At 50.0% G+C, this 22,129-nt stretch overlaps 1 protein-coding gene across 4 annotated transcripts in view; it reads right to left on the reverse strand.

The window, feature by feature from the left end:
* bptf (bromodomain PHD finger transcription factor) overlaps nt 1-22,129 on the reverse strand; it is a 32,215-nt gene that overhangs the window by 6,445 nt on the left and 3,641 nt on the right. For 2 of the 4 annotated variants that reach the window (XM_070542865.1, XM_070542866.1), the window contains exons 4-29: nt 20,613-20,786; nt 20,366-20,521; nt 19,924-20,094; nt 18,246-18,325; nt 17,739-18,091; nt 14,248-14,379; nt 14,036-14,165; nt 13,820-13,955; nt 13,484-13,732; nt 11,945-13,409; nt 10,269-10,393; nt 10,017-10,145; nt 9,798-9,948; nt 8,099-8,222; nt 7,786-8,026; nt 7,336-7,488; nt 6,995-7,131; nt 6,821-6,917; nt 6,533-6,744; nt 3,595-6,319; nt 2,272-3,512; nt 2,115-2,194; nt 1,736-1,961; nt 1,171-1,649; nt 923-1,099; nt 630-822 (exon numbers count right to left, since the gene is read on the reverse strand). In XM_070542865.1, the coding sequence (XP_070398966.1) occupies nt 630-822; nt 923-1,099; nt 1,171-1,649; nt 1,736-1,961; nt 2,115-2,194; nt 2,272-3,512; nt 3,595-6,319; nt 6,533-6,744; nt 6,821-6,917; nt 6,995-7,131; nt 7,336-7,488; nt 7,786-8,026; nt 8,099-8,222; nt 9,798-9,948; nt 10,017-10,145; nt 10,269-10,393; nt 11,945-13,409; nt 13,484-13,732; nt 13,820-13,955; nt 14,036-14,165; nt 14,248-14,379; nt 17,739-18,091; nt 18,246-18,325; nt 19,924-20,094; nt 20,366-20,521; nt 20,613-20,786 (9,536 nt within the window). Of the gene's footprint in view, nt 1-629; nt 823-922; nt 1,100-1,170; nt 1,650-1,735; nt 1,962-2,036; nt 2,195-2,271; nt 3,513-3,594; nt 6,320-6,532; nt 6,745-6,820; nt 6,918-6,994; nt 7,132-7,335; nt 7,489-7,785; nt 8,027-8,098; nt 8,223-9,797; nt 9,949-10,016; nt 10,146-10,268; nt 10,394-11,944; nt 13,410-13,483; nt 13,733-13,819; nt 13,956-14,035; nt 14,166-14,247; nt 14,380-17,738; nt 18,092-18,245; nt 18,326-19,923; nt 20,095-20,365; nt 20,522-20,612; nt 20,787-22,129 lie in introns of those variants that run through there. The other 2 variants (XM_070542867.1, XM_070542868.1) reach the window with 2 other exon arrangements.

A 22,129-nucleotide genomic window follows, 5' to 3' on the forward strand; every position in this document is an offset into this window, starting at 1 on the left:
GCAACTGCATTGGTATCATTTACAGGTATCTGCTAACCTTTACCAATACCGATACTGGTATCAGTATGTGTGTCATCACCGATACTGATACCAGTATCATATTGGTGACGATACGATACTGGTATCAGTATCTGTGCCGTCACCGATACTGGTATCAGTATCTGTATCGGCGCCGATATGGTACCGATATCGGTAACGGCACCGATACCGATACCAGTATCATATTGGTGACGATACGATACTGGTATCAGTATCTGTGTCGTCACCGATACTGATACCAGTATCATATTGGTGACGATACGATACTGGTATCAGTATCTGTGTCGTCACCGATACTGATACCAGTATCATATTGGTGGCGATACGATACTGGTATCAGTATCTGTATCGGCGCCGATATGGTACCGATATCGGTACCGGCACGATACCGATACCAGTATCGTATTGGGGCCGATATGATACCGGTATCGGTGCATACCTACTCTTAAGAGTCTAAATTAATCATTGCATTAACGAGAACCTACACGTTAGAGCTGTATACCATCAGCCTATGAAGCTAAACTTGATGCATCTTTTCCTTATTTTAAAGTTTGCTGCGGATCAAATGAAACGGGAGTAAAGTTTCCGACCTGTAATGAGCGTAAAATTCTTTTCAGCCCCTCGTAGTCTTTGTCTGTGAGCGGTGACAGGACCGTCATGGCGTCCTCTGTGGACTGACACTGCGGACACACGTACACGTCGATGTGATTGGCTTCACTCTGCAGGATGCCCACGCAGCGCCCGTGGTACCAGTTCTGACAGCGATCACAGCCGATGTAGAACCTGTGGGCGAGGAGGAGACGCGCCGTTGGGACAACTACAGAACACAAAAACAGAACATGCTGCCGCTCCTCGCCTCAACGCGACAAACACAGAGCCGTACTGGGATTCGTCGTATGGAGTTCGGCATATGCAGTAGAGCTCCTCGTTGCCTCCTCCGTCCTGCCCGCGTTTACAGTCCCCACACACAAAGTCCTCCAGCTTCTTGGCCTCCTTCTCCGTGATGCCGACACACGCCCCGTGGAACCAGTTGGAGCACAAGTCGCAGCCGATGTAGAACCTGGGAGAAGGAAGGTTTAGGAACAGCGGCATCACATTAACCCGGCAGTGACGGGTGAAAGCGGGACTCACTTTGACTCGTCGTAGGGCGTTTTGCAGACGCAGTACAGCTTGGTGTCCTTCTTGTGATCCTTGGAGGCAGAAGACAGCTTCCTCTTCTTCTTCTTGTGTTTTGATGAGCTGGAATCTTGCTCCTGATCCCCATCCCTCTCCTTGTCTTTGTCCCGCTCTCTTTCCCGATGTTTGTCCCGCTCTCGATCTCGATCCCGGTCTTTATCTCTGTCTCGGTGTCTGTCCCTGTCCTTGTCTCTGTCTCGCTTCTTGCTCTTTTCGTGGTGCCTGTCTCTGTTTCTGTCCTTGTCTCGCTCGTCCTCCCGTTTGCGTTTGTGGGACGAGGGCGGTGAGGTGTGCGTGTTGTGGGAGGAATGTGCGGAGTGGGGGAGGTTGGAGGAGGCGGCGGCCTTGACCGTGGCGGCAGCGGCCTGGGTGATGGCAGCTCGGGCTTTCTCCTTCTCCCTTTGTAACCTCGCCAGGTCCCGCCTCAGTTCCTCCTGACAGAAACACGAGAGAGAAGGTCAGAAACAGGGTTAGGGAAAAGAACCCGGAGACGCCGACGCCTCTCTTGGATTGGCCCGACCTGAACTTGCAGCTGCAGCTCCTTGTCCAGCAGGGCCCTCTTCTTGAGGATCTCGGCCTTCAGCTGCTCTTTGTGCTTGTACAGCAGGGCGGTCAGCTTGGTGGCGTTCTGCTTGGAGCGTTTCTGCTCCACCACCTCTTCCTTTTTCCTCCTCTTAGCTGCCTGCTTCTCGTCCTTCTCGATCTTGTCCAGAATGAACTTCATCACCTGGTTGCACACGATCATTCTGAAGCAGAAAACAACGACAAGATGAAAACAACAGATTGTGAAAGTTTGTCTCGAACATCTAAAATCAGCCGACCCTTGCTTGACCCTTCGCGTTAGTTAGCCAACGTGCTCTCTACGTTTTTGATGCAGCTCGTGGTTGTAGCTGACCAACCTCTGGTTCTCCTCCCGCTCGGCTGCAGCCAGGCTCTTCCTGTGCTTCAGCTGCTCTGCTGAAGCGTTCTGCTTCGCCGCCTGATATTTGAGACAGTTTTCGTTAATATCCTGAAGGAGTTAATGACAGAGAACGAGGCTGTTCTCTGGATCGGTACCTGTTTCTGGATGCCATCCTTCTGATGAAGCGCCTGTGGGTTCTGATCTTTCGAATCCCTTTTTGCTTCGTGGAGTTTCTTCTTCTTTGGTGGCTGTTGCTGCTGCTGCTGAATCCGCTGCAGCTGCTCCTGAACGGTTGCCGGCGCCTGGATGGTCACCATGTTTTGGATCTGGTGGGCCTGGATTTGCCCCCCTGCCTGCTGGATCTGGATGGGAAGCTGTAGTTTGATCTGCTGGGGAACGGCGCCACCCTGCTGCTGGGTCTGAGCCTGGATCTGGGCCTGGATCTGAGCTGCGACATGGGGGGGCAGAGCAGAGAGGAGCTGGACTGGCTGCTGGAGGCCTGAAACCGTGATCACCTGATGCCTGATTGGAGACTGGACCTGAAGGTGAGGCTGTGGTTGAACTTGAGCTTGGCTCTGAGGATGGAACTGGACCTGAAGCTTTGCCTGGACCTGGCCGTGGGTTTGGGCCTGAAGCTGCTGCGGGACTTGGGTCTGTTGTGCTGACTGGGCTGAAAACTGGGGCTGGATGTGGATGTGGGGCTGCTGCTGCTGGTTCTGTTGCTGCAGCTGGACCTGAACCTGTGGGTGGATTTGGGTCTGGACCTGAGGCTGCTGCGGAGCCTGAGGAGGTGGCTGCGTTTGAAACGAAGCTTGTACCTGTGGGTGGTACTGAGGCTGGATCCTAGGCTGGGCCTGGGTTGGAGTCTGGACCTGAGTAAGGGCTTGGACTTGGGTTTGAGGTGGCTGCTGAGTTTGAGGCTGAATTTGCGCCCGTGGCTGGAACTGAACTCGGACCTGTGGCTGGATTTGAGTCTGGAGGTGCGCCTGAGGCTGAATGTGTGGAATCTGCTGAACCTGAACCTGTGCGTGGATCTGGGCTGGAGCCGGGGATCGGAGCTGAGCGTAGGTCTGAGGCTGACTCGGTCGTATGGCGGAAACAACAGAGGAGCCTGGTAATCCCGTCACATGAACCTGGACCGCTGAGACCGGCATGTGAGCCACCTGCTGCACAGACACCACGGCGGGAGGCTGCACTTGTGCTTGAGAGGGAGGAGTCAGAGACGTCTGAGGCAAAGGAGGAATGGAGGAGTGTGTGTAGGCCACAGCAGGAGCCGAGACAGGGACAGTGGTCAGTGCAGGAGGAGTAACCGGAGCTGCAGCCTGCTGAAGCGTCGGAGCTCGAGACGAGGTGGGAGTCCAGACTTGAGGCTGAGCTGATCGCTGCACTATCAGAGCTGCGGCGGGAGAGAAAAGGAGGCAAATTAAAGAAACGCCAGCCTAAGAAAAGGTGTCAAAAACCTGACTGCTGGAGTTTACCTGGCACTGAAGGTGTTGTAGAGGTGGCGGTGACTGGAGTGACCACAGCGCTGGCCATGGCTGCATGAAGAGGGACAGAAGCTGCTGCTGGGAGTTGCGTTGGAGCTTTGGCAGGAGACGGGACGGCGATCTGGGTTGACACGACAGCTATGACCGGAGCAGAGACAGGTGCGAGGGCGGGAGTGGGGACGTGGACAGGCGATGGAAGGGAGGCGGAGGCAGGAACTTGGGCTGAGTTAGTGGCTGCTGCAGCAGCTGCCATGGGGGGCAGAGCAGGAGCCTGCATCTGGACGGGGGACGAAGGTACGTGGGACTGGAGGACAGCCTGTCCTGGGACAAGCAGCGTACCTGTGGGGTGGGTGGGTGGGGGGAGGGACGCTGTTGTAAAGGTAGAGGCTGGGGTTTGAGTTGGTACAGGGGAGGGGCGGGGGAGAGCGTGTGGTGAGGCAGTGATCGATCTGGCTACTTGGGAGAGAGTCCTGACTGATGGTGGTGTGGGGGGCAACGTTTGAGCAGGGGGCAACGTCTGAGCAGGGGGCAACGTTTGAGCAGGGGGCAACGTTTGAGCAGGGGGCAACGTTTGAGCAGGGGGCAACGTTTGAGCAGGGGGCAACGTCTGAGTAGGGGGCAACGTTTGAGCAGGGGGCAACGTTTGAGCAGGGGGCAACGTCTGAGTAGGGGGCAACGTTTGAGCAGGGGGCAACGTTTGAGCAGGGGGCAACGTTTGAGCAGGGGGCAACGTTTGAGCAGGGGGCAACGTTTGAGTAGGGGGCAACGTTTGAGTAGGGGGCAACGTCTGAGTAGGGGGCAACGTCTGAGTAGGGGGCAACGTTTGAGCAGGGGGCAACGTTTGAGCAGGGGGCAACGTTTGAGCAGGGGGCAACGTCTGAGTAGGGGGCAACGTTTGAGCAGGGGGCAACGTTTGAGCAGGGGGCAACGTTTGAGCAGGGGGCAACGTCTGAGTAGGGGGCAACGTTTGAGCAGGGGGCAACGTTTGAGCAGGGGGCAACGTCTGAGTAGGGGTCAACGATTGTGTGAGGGGCAACGTTTGCGTGGGGGGCAACGTCTGAGTAGGGGGCAACATTTGAGTAGGGGGCAATGTTTGCGTGAGGGGCAACGTTTGAGCAGGGGTCAACGATTGTGTGAGGGGCAACGTTTGTGTGGGGGGCAACATTTGAGTAGGGGGCAATGTTTGCGTGAGGGGCAACGCCTGTGTGGGGGGCAACGTCTGAGTAGGGGTCAACGATTGTGTGAGGGGCAACGTTTGTGTGGGGGGCAACGTCTGAGTAGGGGTCAACGTTTGTGTGGGGGGCAACGTTTGAGCAGGGGGCAACGTCTGAGTAGGGGTCAACGATTGTGTGAGGGGCAACGTTTGTGTGGGGGGCAACGTCTGAGTAGGGGGCAACATTTGAGTAGGGGGCAACGTTTGCGTGAGGGGCAACGTTTGTGTGGGGGGCAACGTCTGAGTAGGGGGCAACATTTGAGTAGGGGGCAACGTTTGCGTGAGGGGCAACGTTTGAGTAGGGGGCAACATTTGAGTAGGGGGCAATGTTTGCGTGAGGGGCAACGTTTGAGCAGGGGGCAACGCCTGTGTGGGGGGCAACGTCTGAGTAGGGGTCAACGATTGTGTGGGGGGCAACGTCTGAGTAGGGGGCAACATTTGAGTAGGGGGCAACGTTTGCGTGAGGGGCAACGTTTGAGCAGGGGGCAACGTTTGTGTGGGGGGCAACGTTTGAGCAGGGGGCAACGTTTGTGTGGGGGGCAACGTTTGTGTGGGGGGCAACGTCTGAGTAGGGGGCAACGTTTGTGTGGGGGGCAACGTCTGAGTAGGGGTCAATGTTTGCGTGAGGGGCAACTTTTGAGTAGGGGGCAACGTCTGTGTGGGGGGCAACGTCTGAGTAGGGGTCAATGTTTGCGTGAGGGGCAACTTTTGAGTAGGGGGCAACGTCTGAGTAGGGGTCAACGATTGTGTGGGGGGCAACGTCTGAGTAGGGGGCAATGTTTGTGTGAGGGGCAACTTTTGAGTAGGGGGCAATGTTTGTGTGAGTGGCAACGTCTGAGTGGGGGGCAACGCTTGTGTGGGGGGCAACGTCTGAGTGGGGGGCAACGCTTGTGTGGGGGGCAATGCTTGTGTGGGGGGCAACGTCTGAGTAGGGGGCAACGTTTGTGTGAGGGGCAACGTCTGAGTAGGGGGCAACGTCTGAGTGGGGGGCAACCTCTGAGTGGGGGGTTGAGACAATGGAGACACAAGAGCAGGCATCCGTGGCTGTGGGGGTGTGGGGGCTGCCATTGGTGGCGCTGATGCAGGAGGCGGGACTTGGGACTGAACAAACATGGGAGCAGGACTCGAAGGAACACCCGACTTTGGCGACAGGCTGGTCAGGTGTGTGGGGGCGGTCATCTGTGTTCGGGCAAAAGTCGACGGCGTAGTCTGGACCTGGGCAGCGATCGGTACTTGAGCTGGGGTTGACACCTGTGTTTGAGGAGTCTGGGCGGCGGCTGGTTTAGTAGGAGTAACGTTAGCGGCCGCAGCAGGTGGAGCTGATGACGACGATGGAGGTAGAGGAGTGAAGAGGAAGCGCTGGACTTGGCCGTTGGGCATGGCGGCCTGCATGAGCTGCTGACCTGGACCGGGGATGACCGTAACTCCCTGTGGGAGGATCTGAAGCTGACCTTGAGTCTGGCCTTGACCCTGGATCACCACTGTCAGACCCGGGTTCCCACCCTGCAGAAACAGTCCCGATCAAAACATTAAGACCACTAGTAAAATGGCCCAAAATCCTATTTTGCATGGTTGGACCATAACAAGTAGAGCTTCAACAAGAGGAAACGGGCCGTTTACCGCTGAACACAAGACCACACCTCCAGAAAAACCTGCACAGTTTTTTGTGTTTGAACAAACTTACTGTATAAATAAAGTTAGATTGACTCCTTTTACCTGTGCGCTCTGGGTCAGCTGCATGAGCTGAGCCATGGTGAGTTTCACTTGACCCTGCTGTGGTCTTTGGGCCTGAGATGCAGAGGACTGCCCCGGAGCTGGGCTGGCAGAAGATCCTGGACCTGCAGCTCTCGGAGCAGCAGGAGTACCAGGTCCAGCTGGAGCTGCAGGCTGAACATGGCCCCCCGGGGTGGCAGCCTGTTGAGGCTGACCTGTAACAGAATATTTATTACTCATCTTTCTGCTCCTCTAGATACCCCGGTGACAACTACAAGGTGGACAGGAGACCTTGTTGAGCTGGACCTCTGACCACAGGGCCCACAGACGGGGCTGGGCTCTGGCTTCCTGCAGCTCCAGCTTGTGTCTGGCCCGCTGTCGTGATAGTCTGGGGAAAAAAACCAGGAAAGGAAATCAGGTCTCTGTTCTGTGTGCAGCAGAAAACGGACCGGATCGAAGTCGGACCTGTTGCTGGGTGGTGGAGGACGAGGTTGCAGTTCTGAGGTTGACGTTTCCGGTCGTAGGATGTAGCGTGCTGTAAGTTCTGAGGTTGGCCGGCGGCCCGTGGGGGAAAATGCCCAGAACCTTCTGCTGAACGCCACCTGGACAATCACGCACAAACAAAAAGGTATCACACATGCAGTGTGTGTGTGTGTGTGTCTGTGTGGTGTGTGTGAACGCCATCAGAAAAACCTTCCTAACCCAAATCGAACAACACAGCAGGTGTTTGTGAAACATGCTCATCCCTGTTACACGACAAGTCTCCATCCATCACGCTAGGCATGGATGACCCTCATGCTCCCTACCTCCTTGAGTGGAAGGCACGGCGAGCGTGACGATCTTGCTGTTAGCGGGGAGTGGCAGTTTGGCGGCGAGGACCTGGCCGGCTACAGCCACTGGGCTGCCAGCGATCTGGAGGGTTGGGTCTGAGGTGGTGATGCTGCCAGCCATGGTGGAGACTGTAAGACACACCACGCCACCTACGGTCACGTCTACCCCACAAGGCCCAGCTGTGGCGTCCACTGCGGGCTCAGCTAACGCGCTGACGTCTTAAAGTGGACACCACAGGCTCTGCAGGCAGTTTGATTTATAAAAATGGAAGTAAAAGCAGCTGGTGATGGCTGGCATGGTTGTAAACTAAAGAAGGAAATGGGAGAACGACGTAACAAACGGGTTTGTTTCTCCTTTCAACTCGAACAGACGAAGACAGGTGAGAAATGAGTCTGGAGGACTTCTCTGCTCCTCCACCTGCTCACCTGAGCCATTGTTGTTCTGACCCTGTTTCACCCAGGAAGCAAACGACTGATGAAAGTTCTTGTCTGGCTGGAGCGACACCGGGGAGCCCAGTTTGGAGGATAGAGCCGTCTTCGGTCCAGATGCCGATGGCGTGATCCTCTGGCTCGTGGAGGACGGCGTGATGGGAGACGCCACTGACGTGGTGGTAGCCGTCGTCGAAGCGGTGGACGTCGTGTTCACTCTCAGCAGCTCGAGTCGTTTCTAAAGCAAACACACGATCCGTCATGTTCTGCTGACCCGGGCGTGTTTGTGGGGCTCGGTTTGTGCTCCCACCTGCTGCGCCGCCAGCCTGGCCTGTTTCAGCTGGTTCTCCAGGTGGGCCTTGACTTCCTCTGCCGTCTTCAAAGAGCTGCCAGACTTAGAGGGATCCACGCCCTGGGTCTTCTCCCTCTCCGCTCTGGAAGAACAGGAGCAGAGTTGGAAGGAAATGACATCACCGGAGACGGTGTATGATGGCGTGTTAGTGCCACAGCAACACCTTAAGAGAGGAGTCCACCCAGGAGCTTAGACAAAACTAAAAACAGACATCTTCTGATACCAGGCTACATTTATCATATATGTCACAGAAAAAAAATGGTCATTTCTAACAAATTCATTAATTTACAAGAAAAAGTCTAAAATGCAGAAAAATCTTGAATTTTTACAGAGAAAATTCTGCTAATCATAAATTTACAAGAGCATCTGTATTTTCTCCACAGAGTAAGCGGAGCATCTCAGGGAAATAAAGTCTTTGTAAGTCATGAACAACGCTGAGAAAACACTCAGAGAACATCTACACGTTCTTCTGATAAATATATAACTTTAATCTAGAGTCTCGACTCGAACTTCATCTTTTGTTGTTTTGTTTTTTTCATTCAAAATAAAAACGAATAAAACATATAAACAATAATACATAACAACAAATCTAATTTGAATGAAAAGGAGCAGAATGAAGAAAAACATCTTATAACTTCTGCCCCCTTTTCCAGAAGAAATAATCCATTTATATACAATTTCCATTCGTCAGACTCACACACACACACACACACACACACACACACACACACACACACACACACACACACACACACACACACACACACACACACACACACACACACACACACACACACACACACACACACACACACACACACACACACACACACACACACACACACACATTTTAAATCTTTTCCTGTTCTAAATTCCAGAGCGATCATGGTCGTTGGTTTAATTCACATTTTCATAATTATTTAGTACACTCAGTTTGGTACATTTCTGAATATATTAAATGACAGAGTATTTTTATTCCCTTTTAAGGTTATTCCCTAATTTAACACATTTACAGATATATTCCACTCCTTAACTTTAGTTCTAAATCTGGGTTTTGTAAACACATCAGTTTCTTTCAGCGTGTAATTACTAGTTCTCTTTTCAGATATCCCCTGAATGTTTGTTGGCAGAGTACCTAAACTGGCTTTATACATGTTTGTGTGATTTTCCAGTCTTTTAAATCATGAAATTTCAATAATTTATATTTAATATTCAACAGGTTTGATGGATCTCTACAGCCACTATAACTGATGATGCTCAGAGCTCTTTTCTGTAAAATAAATGAGGGTTGTGTATAGTTTTTGTATGTTGTTCCCCAGTGAATTGTACAACACCAACAAACCAGAATTAGTCAGTAAAACTCGACTCTATGTAATACTCCTATGGATTTGGCAATTTTACATTTTCTGTAACTAATACAGGATTTCCATGTCAAGTCTTCATCGATAAGAACTCGAACAAATTTAGTTTTAAAACTTACTTCTGCATATTGTCAAAAGTCAGGAATAAAAATCTGTTTTCAGCTCATAAATGATGCATTTACATTTAAAATGCAGGACTTTGTAAAGTCACACACAAGTGCGGACTTTCTCAAACGCTTGCTGAACTTCTCTGCGACGGCGCTGACCCGCAGCCGTGCCTGAAGCGTGCTGCTCACCTCTCTGCGAAGGCTCGGATCTCCCACAGCTCCAGCTCCTCTTCAGGTACCCACGTCTCCACGGCGACGGGGCCAGTCTGCTTGGCAGGCTCCTGCTTCTTCGGCCTCAGAGCGCTTGAGCGCAGACCTTTCCTCTGCGGGGTTGGCGTTTCTGTTCACGGACGTAATGGAGTGGTTAGTTAATAACGTTTAAGTCATGATGACGGTGAGCATTCCCACCTTTGGGAGCATCCTTGTTCTCGAGGGGACAGATGATCTTCCTGATGCAGTATTCCGAGCGAATGCCGTACAGCCCCACGTCTCTCCTTTTGATGATCTCGGTGGTGACGACGTTGGTTTCTGTGGTTTCTAGAACAAAAACACAAACTTGTCCCGACTCATACGGACGTTCCATCCCATAATGAACAAGCTCCCTCAGTTCCTCGTGACTACCTGACATAACAGGTAGGTGAAGCGATAGAGGTTGCTCACCTTTACGCGTCGTCCCGACAGCTGAAGAGGGCTTCACCGCCATGTCGTCCCACCTGAGAGAGGCCCACAGCAGCCTCAGCATCAAGCTAACGCCGGCCAGAGACTTCACCGTCTGGAGGCGGTACCTGAGGAGGAGACAGCCGCTGAGAAGGTGTTCACGCTTCCACCATCCACGAGTCTAACAACCAGCTTCTGGCATTAGAACAGATCTAATATCACCAAATACATCCAGATGTTCTCCACCTTATCGACCTGCTAACATGTCACTAACGACAGCTGAATTTAACCTTCTCTTGATTCTCAACTCGGCATAAAAATCAAACTTTTAACCAAAGAAACAAATGAATAACCTGAATTAACTTAAATATTCGGGATGTACGGAAAGATCGATATGGCAATATATCGCGATATTTGATTATATCAAAAGCCGTGTGATTAATTTTTGGAAGAATTTACATTCAAATAGTTGTGTTTTCTTTTGGTGCAATTCAAACACCTGCCACTAGTTGGCAGCGGTGTGCAGTGGGTTTTATTTCCACCACTGAAATGTAAATCCCTCTGTTATGGTTCAGATATCTCATGTAAACATGTTGCATATCGATTAGGACAGTTTTTTTTAATTTTCCTAAAATAACTTCAGTCTTAAAAAAAAAAAATCACTAATATCGTCTGATTGAATTTATCGCAATATGTCGTGATACATTGCCTCTTCTCCCGTGTCGTGATACATATCGCCAAAATTTCACCAATACACATCCCTACAGTCAGGACACAGATTCACGGCGAGGCGTCCTTCCGGTACTACGGTCCTCGCCTCTGGAACGAGCTGCCAGGGGACCTCAGGGCCGCAGAGAGCGTTCATGTTTTTAGAAACAGGCTCAAGACCCATCTTTTTAGCTTAGCTTTTAACTGATTACTATCACTTTTTAAATTAATTAATTAGGTTATTTATTTTATGCATTCTTTTATTATATGTGCTATTTTTAAACCGCTTTTATTTATATATATATAAATTAACCATTGATTTATGATCAACATTATTTGAATATCTATATAACTTTTTTTAATTAAAATTTTCATTTTAGCTCTTATGATTTTATATTTTAACCTTAATTTAACCTTTTGCCGGTGTTTCCTCTGTGGGAGCCCTCTGCCCCCGGGACGGAGGTCGGCTGTGGCGGCCTGGGTGCTTTCCAGGTGTGCCTGGGAGGAGGTGGGGGTCTCCGCCCTCCCTGCCCTGGGCGCCCTGTGTCTGTGCCTGGGCTGCTGCTGTCGGGGCGGATGGCTCCCCTGATGGCGTTTCCTTATCTTAGCTGGTCTGGCTCATCTAAACTCAGTCCATAGTTTTTCCCGGGGGGGGGGGGGGGGGGGGGGGTGCGCATGTGTGTGTGCGTGCCGGAGGATGAGTGTTGTGAAGGGCTTTTTATTGTCAGACTGTTTTTAAAATTCTGGGGATGGGAGGGAATGCAGGGCCTTTTTAATTTGTTAAGCACTTTGAGTTACATGCATTGTAGGATTAAGTGCTACATAAATAAAGTTTGATTTAATTTGATCCCTAATAAATAACGTCAACAAAAATATTCATCGTATTTCTAACTCGGCATTGATTTACCTTAATCTCTTATAGAGAATAAAAGCTCTGAGAAAAAAGTAACTCTTCTTGATTCGTCACTAACCTCCACGCAATCCCAAAGGTGGGTCGCGGTGATGGGTAGGGCCAAATGTCCAAAGCGGGTTTGGCGTTGTAGCTAAAGATCAGCACCTCTTTAATGCCCGCCTTCCTCGCCATCCTCTTCAGGTCGTCGTTGGGCAGCACGAAGATGCTCTTCTTGCTGCTCTTGGTCACAAACTTACGGTAGGATGGTAGCGCCATGCCCGAGCGGGCCTTCTTGGACTTGAAGAAGCGGAGAAGGCTGACCCTGTCTCTAGTGGAGTACTCTTTACTGATGGTCATGGAGCTGGGCGATACGGGACCAGAGGAGCCCGATTTTGTGTCGTTTAGTTTTTTCTTATGGAAGCTAGCGGTTCCTGAGCTGGGCTGGGCGGCAGCGACGACAGAGGGAGCCACGCTCGTTTCCGCTGGAGGCACGACGTCAGGCTTGCCAACGCTGCCGGAAGCGCAGTGCATCAGGGAATTCTGGGACTCCTTTGACGAGGAGCTAGTAACGGGTGTCTTTACTGCATCACCGCCAGTGCAAACGTCTGTGCTGTTATTGTGGCGAGAAGGGATGGAGGACTCCAGCTCAGCGGGCGCCTCGCTCTTCATCGCTATGGCGCTCTCGCGGTTGTCGAGCTTGGGGACTTTGAGCGGAGGCGGGAGGGTCATGTTGGGCAAGTCCTTTTGTGACAGAGTCCCGTTCATCAGAGACTTGACCGGTTCCTTCTCAGGCTCTAAACCGCCATCTTGGACTGGATCAGCAGGGTCTGAGTGAACGTTTGGGTCTGCCGGTGCCGTTTGCCCGTTCACCTGCGACAGATTCTGGGCTTCTGTGATGTTCTGCTCCATCTCTTCATGCCCACGTTTCGTAGGGTTCTCTGCCACCTGACCGACCTCCGTCTTCGGCGTTCTTTCCTTTTCCGTCTTCTCGGACAGACAGTTGGCTTTTCTGTTGGGTTCAGACTCTCCATTCACCTTTTTATCACTACAGGTGTTCAGCTCAGAAGGTTCGCTGTGGCTGGGGACTTCAGGGTCCGATTTGACGTCCACAGTCTCCGTCTTCGTGTTGTCCTCGAAGCTGAGCTTTTTAACCACGTGGTCTTTGAGCCGAAGGTTCTCCTCCTCCTCCGTTTTAACTGCTGAAGTCAAAGCAGGCTGCGGCTTGTTTAATGCCGTTCCTTCGGTCTTGACCATGGGCGTGACCTTTGTGGCAGCCATTTTGGACAAGAGGGCCGCCTGTCTCATCCTCTCTAGTCTCTGCTTCTCCTCCAAGGTGAACTGCTTCACCCGACGCTCCAGAAGTCCATCCAGCTTGGACGGTTTGACCTTTTTCTTATAAGCGGTCCTCAGCTGGAAGCCCTCGCTGACGTTCACGACATCGTAGAAGACTTTTGACGTCGTGCTCACCTCCATTTTGGGATTTTGGGGTTGCTGGTTTGGTTCTTCTCCGGCTGTAGTTGAAGGGCTGTTGCTTTCGACCTTATCTACAGCAGATACACACATTTGTGTGACTCAAACTCCATAATAATGACAAAATGAACTCATTCCAAACGTTTACCTTTGTCGACGGCAGACTCAGAGCTTTGTTCACTGGACTCGACCTCCATCTCTTCCTTCTGCTCCTCCTTGGGAGGGGTGTCCTCCTCTTTGACGGTCGGTTTGATGTCGGTGGGGGGTAGAGAGCTTGAGGACGAATTGATGGATGAACATTCCTGTTCTGGTGCTTTCCGAGGTTCCTGCTTCTTGTTTTCAGTCGACTCTTTTTGCTCGTTTGTGCAGGACGCCGCTAACTCTTTTCTCATTTTAGCTACAAAAAAAAAATCAGAGCCGGTCCCATCAGAAGCTCAGGAAGAGATTCGGCGGTAGAGAGGCATAAAACACGTCGAGTCCTTACCCTCCAGTTCTTTACGGTAGTCGGCGTTTGTGTTTCCCGGTAGTTTGGGAACGAAACGAGGAACGTGCGTCTTACTGACCCAGATCCAACCACCGTACCCGGTCACTCGGTACTCCTCCCCCTTCTGCTTCCACACCTTGAAACACAACAAACCCAGAGGACAGTCACCACCGAAGCCTTTGGACGGAGCCACCCCGCCTGCTCCAGCTGCCGTACCTGGTGCTTGATGGGGATGGTGTACTTCACCCATGTGGCCTGCTGCATCGTCTCCTCGTCCTCAAGTTTCTTCTCCCGTTTTTTCACCTTTTCCTTCTCCTCCCGCTCCATGGAGGTCATGCGATGCATCCTTATGCAAAGACAAACAAACTCCCCGACCTGAGCCAAAGCAGGAAGTAATCAGAGTGGCTGAAGTGCGGTGCTTCCTTTACCTGGTGTGTCCCAGTGACTCCTTCCACACGGGCAGCATGACCACAGGTTTGATGGCACACTCCAGAATAGCCAACGCTAAAGCGAATTCCCTGGCTTTGCTGCACATCTGCACCGCTTTGTTCCAGTTAGACCTAAAGAAACAGAACCGATTTTTAAATGTGCAAAACAACAACAAAGGGCAACTTTTCATCATGAAAACTCGCAGCTCTACGATTTCTGCCATGGGCGAACTTGTGGAAATGGAAGTTTGAACAGTGTTTCCCTTACACAGCCGCAGCTCCCGCCACGGCTGAAATCCAAGCGCCACGCCTACAAGATCCCGTTTCATAGATTTTTATTTTGTTTTTTGAGCTGTTTCCCAAAGAAGCAGCAGGAACTACTCTGTTGTTGCTTGTGATCACAGCCGGCAGGGCAGGGTGGTTACAGCTAGGGATGAGCCGGAGACGAGTATCCGGTACGGATAAAGCATTTTTGACAAATACGAGCATGAAACGAGTAAAACTCGTAAATATCTGTAATCGTGCTGAAGGACAATCCTCATTGGTAAATGACTGTTCTCTCTCTCTCTCTCTCTCTCTCTCTCTCTCTCTCTCTCTCTCTCTCTCTCTCTCTCTCTCTCTCTCTCTCTCTCTCTCTCTCTCTCTCTCTCTCTCTCTCTCTCTCTCTCTCTCTCTCTCTCTCTCTCTCTCTCTCTCTCTCTCTCTCTCTCTCTCTCTCTCTCTCTCTCTCTCTCTCTCTCTCTCTCTCTCTCTCTCTCTCTCTCTCTCTCTCTCTCTCTCTCTCTCTCTCTCTCTCTCTCTCTCTCTCTCTCTCTCTCTACGTTAGGAAAAAATCAGTTTAATCAAATTAAAATAAAATGGTTCTAGTATTTCATATTTCCTAGTTCCTACTAGAGCCCTGCACGGGCCTAAAATCTGAGCCCGTGTCCGGCCCGACCCGAGGGGGTGGAGCCCCAGCCCGACCCGGTCCAAAAAGGTTTTCAGGACTCTCTGGCCCGACCCGAGCCCGACTTATTTTTTAACCTTTCATAATGTTTTAGCGCGATAGAATGCTCAGTATTCTAATTATCTGTGAGAAGCATTCTGCAGTAAAAAAAGAAAAAGAAAGAAAAACAGCACCAATGCAGCTTGTTTTTCTAACAGAGCGTATTTTTTGAGCGGCAGATGAAATTTACGAACACTATATTAATTGGATGCGTTTGTAAATTTAATCTGCCGCTCTGAAAATTCGCTCTCCAGTTAGAAAAACCAGCAATGAATGCTGTATTTTTTTAAACTGCAGAGCAAATTTATTCACAGAAAAATAGAATGCTGCCGTTTTCATGAGAGTAAACGAACGGCTTCTGACATCAAAGTGGACATAAAATGGCACATGAGAACAGGGGCACATGTTTCAATCAGCAGATTGAGAATTCGTTTATATCGGCGCATTTATAAACCACACAGACCTTAACTGAGCTAACGGTGCCGGTGCGTGAGAAGCAGGCAGGTGCTGCTGCGTTTAAGTGTTTCAGGTTTTTTTATGAATTTGATTAAAAATAAAGGCGCCCGGCCCGTGTCCGAGGTAATTACACAGTCGTTAGCCCAAAGCCCGGCCCTCGGGCTGTCGGGCCGGGCTACAGTGCAGGGCTCTAGTTCCTACTGCATGAGTTCAGATGTATTAATTCATGCACTTAAATATTAATGTTCTGATTTTACTGAAAAACTTGTTCTGTAATAGTTCCTTTACTATTGTGCTCAAACATATTTAATCTCAGTTCTGAGGCTGCTCAGTAAACAATACACATAACAACTTCTGATTAATCCAAATCAATTTCAGATTTAAAATAGTGTATTGATGTAAACCACACCCACTAATTTCTAAATAATTAATAAGAGGTGCATTCATCTGTGTATCTCCTTTGATCTGCATTAGTGACGTTTTCAGCACCAGAACGATGAAGCAAAGAAACAGATTCCTGCGTTTATATTAGTAATTTTATTTATTAGGTGCATCTGACCTGTTCTATTTTTCTCTGAAATGAGATCAAATCAGTGCTTCTATGGGTTGTCTCCTCTCTGCACTGGAAACATGTACTTTATTATAATGTTCAATGTAACGCATCTTGATGTTATTAACAATAAATTAAATCAAAGATATTGGTCAATAATGCCAAATATGTAAATGTGTGTTTCACTCATTTTTATACTGGCTTAAAAATACTTCATTAAGTCTACTAAGCAGGGGTGTAGAACGTGTTTATTAGGGCCAGCCCAGTGATGATCTAGGACCAAAATAAAGAGGGCAGAAGGAGATGTTTTTCCAGACGCCAAGAAAAATTAAATGCCAAATCCCCTGCAAAGTGTGTCACTGAGAGTTTAAAACAAAACTTATTCTTGTGCAAATATTGGTGTACTCACCTTTAATACTAGTTATTACAATGCAGCAGTTGCTGGATTAGTGCAGTTCAGAGTGGAGCGCATCAAATAAAACAATATTAACATAAAGGTGAGACAGTCGGGTCGCGGGGCCAGCAGCCTAAGTCGAGAGGCCCAGACGTCCCTCTCCCCAGCCACTTGGGCCAGCTCCTCCGCGGGAATCCCAAGGTGTTCCCTGGCCAGGTGAGAGACATAGTCCCTCCACCGTGTCCTGGGTCTACCTTTAGGTCTCCTCCCGGTTGGACGTGCCCAGAAAACCTCACCAGGGAGGCATCCAGGAGACATCCTGACCAGATGCCCGAGCCACCTCAACTGGCTCCTCTCGATGTGGAGGAGCAGCGGGTCTACTCTGAGCCCCTCCCGAATGACCGAGCTTTTCACCTCGTCTCTAAGGGAGAGCCCAGCCACTCTGCGAAAAATACTCATTTCGGCCGCTTGTGTCCGCAATCTCTATCGTTCGGTCATTACCCAAAGCTCATGACCAATAGGTGAGGGTAGGAACGTAGATCGACCGGTGAATCGAGAGCTTTGCCACGACAGACCGGTACAACGCCCACATCACTCCAGATGCAGCACCAATCCGCCTATCGATCTCACGCTCCAGTTTTCCCTCACTCGGGAACAAGACCCCGAGATACTTAAACCCCTCCACTTGGGGCAGGACCTCATCCCTGACCCGGAGAAGGCGTTCCACCCTTTTCTGACTCAAGACCGTGGTCTCAGATTTCAACTAAGATGCACTTAAGTGCCAAATTACTGACTGCATGTGTCTACAGCACGATTAGACGCTCATTTATAGAGTTTATCAGCAAGAATTGTTGATTTTGGGTGACTTGCTCTTTGAAGACAAGGGTTTGTGTCACTAATAAGAAATGTGATGTTTGTCAACATTTATAAATTTGGGAATTTTCTTTCTATACAAATATTTAAATTTTATGAATCGGTCATTTAAAAAACAACAACACTCATTCAGGTTTAAAAGAACATGGAGTCATAAAATATGAAAGAAAAAAGATTAAAAGTTAGTTAAGAGAAGCGGGGTTGACCACCTCCACGCTGACGCGGAGACGTACCTGTGTGAAGCCCAGTTGGGGTGCATGAACGGTCCCGGCACGTTGGTTTCCAGCTGGATGATGGTCAGGCGCAGCGTGGAGACGGTCAGGCTCCGGGAACCGTAGATGGAGCCGCTCCATTTGAACTCCGACGTGGTGGTCAGGCTAAACTTGTGGGAGAGGTGGCGCTTCTTGTCGTAATCCTCTCGGTGCTGGTGCTTGTTGAGGGCCAGGACGTTGGTGCTGTACTGGTTCTGATAAACCCGATATTTACCCTCCTGACCCAGTTTGAACAGGTTGTTCAAATTCACCATCAGGTCCCTTTTCAAGAAGCTCAGACGGGACGTGTTGGCATCGGCGTGTACGAGGGAGGGCTGAAACGGAGAGGAGACGAGTGTGTTAGCGTAGCATACGTCAGAACTTTGCTCTACTTCAGGAGCCAAAAACAGGAAATGATCGATCAGATCTGTAGACAGAAAACCAGCATTTAGAGACTTTTTTAGTTTAAAAACAACAAACGTGTCTCACCGCTTCGCTGCTTCGGTTGAGCGGAGCTTTCGATGCTTGTCCTGCTGCCGTCAGCTTCCTGATCCTTTCATTATACTCCTCTGTCATTCAGAAGGCAGATAAGAACATCAGTGAGGGGAACTGCTAATCTGATGCAACAAGACAAAAATGTAGGACAGGGCAGCGAGGCGAAGCGCTCTGGAGCTGGACAGAAGTACAAGCAGGACAGGCACAACGGTCGAAGGCATGGACAACGCTGCAGCACAGCTGATTGGTGCGTACGGTACCGTCTGATGACGTCACACGTGGGGTTGAAACGAATAATTCGAGTACAAAAAAATCCTCGAGTCAAATTCTCTGCCTCGAGTCTTCGTTTTAATTCATGTTTAATTAATTCACGGCTTTGCAATCGCCCGGGGTCGTGTTTCACCCGGACCTAAATAAGTGACGCACATACACACTGCACTGAATGCACACGCGAGTAGCGAATGTAACTTAACTTTCTCTTAAGCCATGGCGGACCACGTGGACCCCGGTGGAGTGCGAAAAAGACAGGAAATGTCAAAGGTGTGGGAGCATTTTTCACGTGGTAAGGTGGGAAACGTAGTCCAGTGTAAATACTGTAAAGTGGATCTAGCCTACCACAACACCACATCCTCCATGCTGCAGCACCTGACCAGGAAACATCCACATGTAAATGTCACTTCTGCAAGCGGACTCTGAGGTCCGCTGTATATTCTGCGGACGCTGAGCGACTTTTTCGCTTGTAGCGCCCAGTTTCAGCTCACGCTGTCGTCTGGTAGCAACACGTTGGACCCAAAATGTGCTAAAAATAGCAGTTTTTACAACACGTCAGACTTTTTATTGTGTTGTTATTGATGGCCGTTGTCCCTCGGGGTCGCTGCAGGAGGACACGGGTATTTATGGAGGAAAACGCAAGAAAGTAAATAAATGTGTGATCAGTATAATTTGACAAAACCACGGCAAACCTGCTTTCTCAACAATCCTCGTTATTGTGTGAGAACAAAAGGGGAGAACGGACGTGTGTTAACAGGGAAACAGCTGGCGAGCCATGTTTGCACATGCGCCGTGAGCGGTTCTGGTTCTGTTTGGGCCGCAGCCGCTCGCAGCGCTACTTCAACAGTTATCCTCCTAGTTGTTGTCTGGCTTGCCGGGCTGGTAGATCCTCACACGGCTCAGGTTGTTTGCTTATTTTTTGCACAGGCGTTTGTTTACTGTGAAGTAACGTTGAAGGTCTGAAGTTTTGAAAGATAATTTTGAATAAAACTTGAATAACTGGCAACAGCGTGCTCATTTTAAGAGGTCTTTCATATTTCATAACGTGCTGTTTGATGTCATGGTTTACAAACTCAAAAGGGTCATTTATTAGAGTACTCGATTACAACAATATCCGATAGCTACAGTCCTAGTTACAGGCTCTACTTTGTGGCGACGACATCACGAGAAGGCTACTTCTGCGGTCTCGTTACTTTAGGTGGAGCACCCGGGCCGGTCACGGCCCGACCGGGCGGTTCACATGCAGATGAACTCGGTTTCTAACCACATTCTCTGGGTACTTCAGCTGGATTAGAACCACTCTGCTGGATTAACGCCTTACGTGCACTTTAAAAGTCTGACTTCAGTCAAACTACGGCAAAAGTTTGTTTCTGTGTTCCGTTTGTAAATCAGAAATCCTAACCCGTCCCGTCTTGGCTGGTAAACGAAGACTGGGACGACCCGTCGGCCAAGTCAGGCGGATCGAGCTTCTTCACAACCCCGGAACCAGGAGCTCGGATCTCTGGCTGGGACTCCTCCTGGGCCGGTGACGACTCCTCACCGCCTCCAACTTCACCGGATTTCTGGTTTACACCTGGAACAGATGGAAGAACAACAAGAAGACTTTTATTAATGGTTTGAGTTTGTTGATATGATGTCGTGGCTTTAAATTAGAGACAAAAACGGAGGCGTCTTCACTTCATGAGACTAAAATGGTCTAGAAAAGCAACCAAAACCAGCTGCAGCCCGGCTGCAGAGGCAATCCGAGACTCTGGTTGTGCCATGAGAAGGAGAAGTCTCGTGCAGCTTCTGGACAGCGAGCATCAGGAACCAGAAACTGAGCTGAAAGAAGAGGACAGGACTACCTGGGCCTTCCTGTTTCGTCGGAGCAGAAGGCTCCCCGGTGGCCCGGTTCTCAGCACGAGTAGCTTGTGTTTCACTGTCTGACTCAAGCGGTTGAGTCTTGGCCGAGGCCTCCGTGGCAGAGGCAGGAGGATCTGATATGGACCTCTCTGCTGCAGCTGTGACGAGACATGAGGAAAGCATCAAAGTTAGGAGGGTTTAGCCTCGTTAGACTCAACGGATGAGCTGCACACACAAATTATTTTACACCTTGAGAGCTGGACCCTGTTGCCGCCTCAGCCGTCCTGCCGGGCTGCGAAGAGCCTTCAGCGCTGCCCACAGCTGGATTTACGGAGCCTCCTGCTGTTTCCTGCTTCACCTCCTCCTCTCGCCTCGTTGCTTCCTGCGCTGCTCGCCGGACCTTCAAACGCTCCATCACAACGTCTGAAACAGGAAAGTGTTTTTTTTCTACCACAAATCATCTGTAACAGCAGCACTACTGAACATCTCAAGATGAACGAACACGGGGTCATCATTTAAACGGTTTCCACACGAAGCCTCCTTTAGGGCAGCCGTTTGATGCAATCTCACTCTGAACTAGAAACCTGCAGCTTTATCGCCTAGCGTTCACCTTGAGAAGCAGAATCAATCATTCTGGTGGCGCACACACACACACCAAAAGTAACTGACAGATCCGGCAGCCTGCAAACAGAAACGGAAACAGCTGGCTGAGGTCACAGAGGGGGCGGAGCTGGGGGGTGTTGGTAAATCAGACACATAATTCCTCTTTAAACAACGTATGATTGATCACGTTCATACAACAACATGTTGTTGTACCAATTCCCTCTCACGTAAAGAGATTTCAGCAGCCCTGCAGACATTTTCAGTGCCTTCCAGAATGAGCCGTTTCACCCCTTCCTTCCACCGGATGTGAAAGCAGCGTGTAACGCAACAGCGGCGTTTTACCTGCGAGCTCTCTTCTAACCGGGAGAGTTTCGAATGAGCAAAAGCGTTCCACGTCACCGGTCCCGCAAACAGTTACTAATTCACGAGAGAACTGCAACACCACGCGTGATTTCACAAGTCCACACAGTGACAAGCAAAGCAAAAGACAGCTGCAGGTATAAAAAAAAAATCTGTAATTTTCTGTTCTGTTTACATCGGCTACGGGATTTCACAAGAAACGACGAAAGTTTATCTGCACGTGACTTTTATTGTGAAGTTTCGGAATGTTTCACAGTGTTTTCGTGTTTCACTTCCTGTCTGGCCCGATCTAAACTGCGGAGTTTGAAATGTTTTGGGAACGTAACACGTGACAAATAGACCCGGGAAGCTTCTGGGAAGCATCCAAAACGTTAAACTTTGCTGCCAATCCGGACAGCCGTCCACTAGAACGGCGGCTAATTGCTGCGTAGTATGTTTCATAACACTTTCACATCCGGTGGAAGGAAGGGGCGAGGGCTCTGTCACTATGTTAATGGCCACGCCCACCCATTCCGTGATTGGCTCCTGAGAGGTTAGGAGCTCAGACATCCAGGAGGGGCTCTGAGTAGAGCTGCTGCTCCTCCAGCTTTGCCAATTCCCCCTATTGTGACATCATAAGGGACTTTACAAACTGCTCAAAGAAAATGATTCCTGACACCAAGCACTCACAGAGCAGGGCTCAAGAGGGAGTCCCCAATCCACAAAAGGATGCAAAAAAAGTGAGCATTGCACATGTTCTACTTTAAGTGAGTGAACGCGTCGGTAGGAACCATGAAGAACATCTGAATGTGGTCTACGCTGTG

This window comes from Nothobranchius furzeri, chromosome 12 (assembly GCF_043380555.1).
Source record: "Nothobranchius furzeri strain GRZ-AD chromosome 12, NfurGRZ-RIMD1, whole genome shotgun sequence".
Classification (NCBI taxonomy): domain Eukaryota; kingdom Metazoa; phylum Chordata; class Actinopteri; order Cyprinodontiformes; family Nothobranchiidae; genus Nothobranchius; species Nothobranchius furzeri.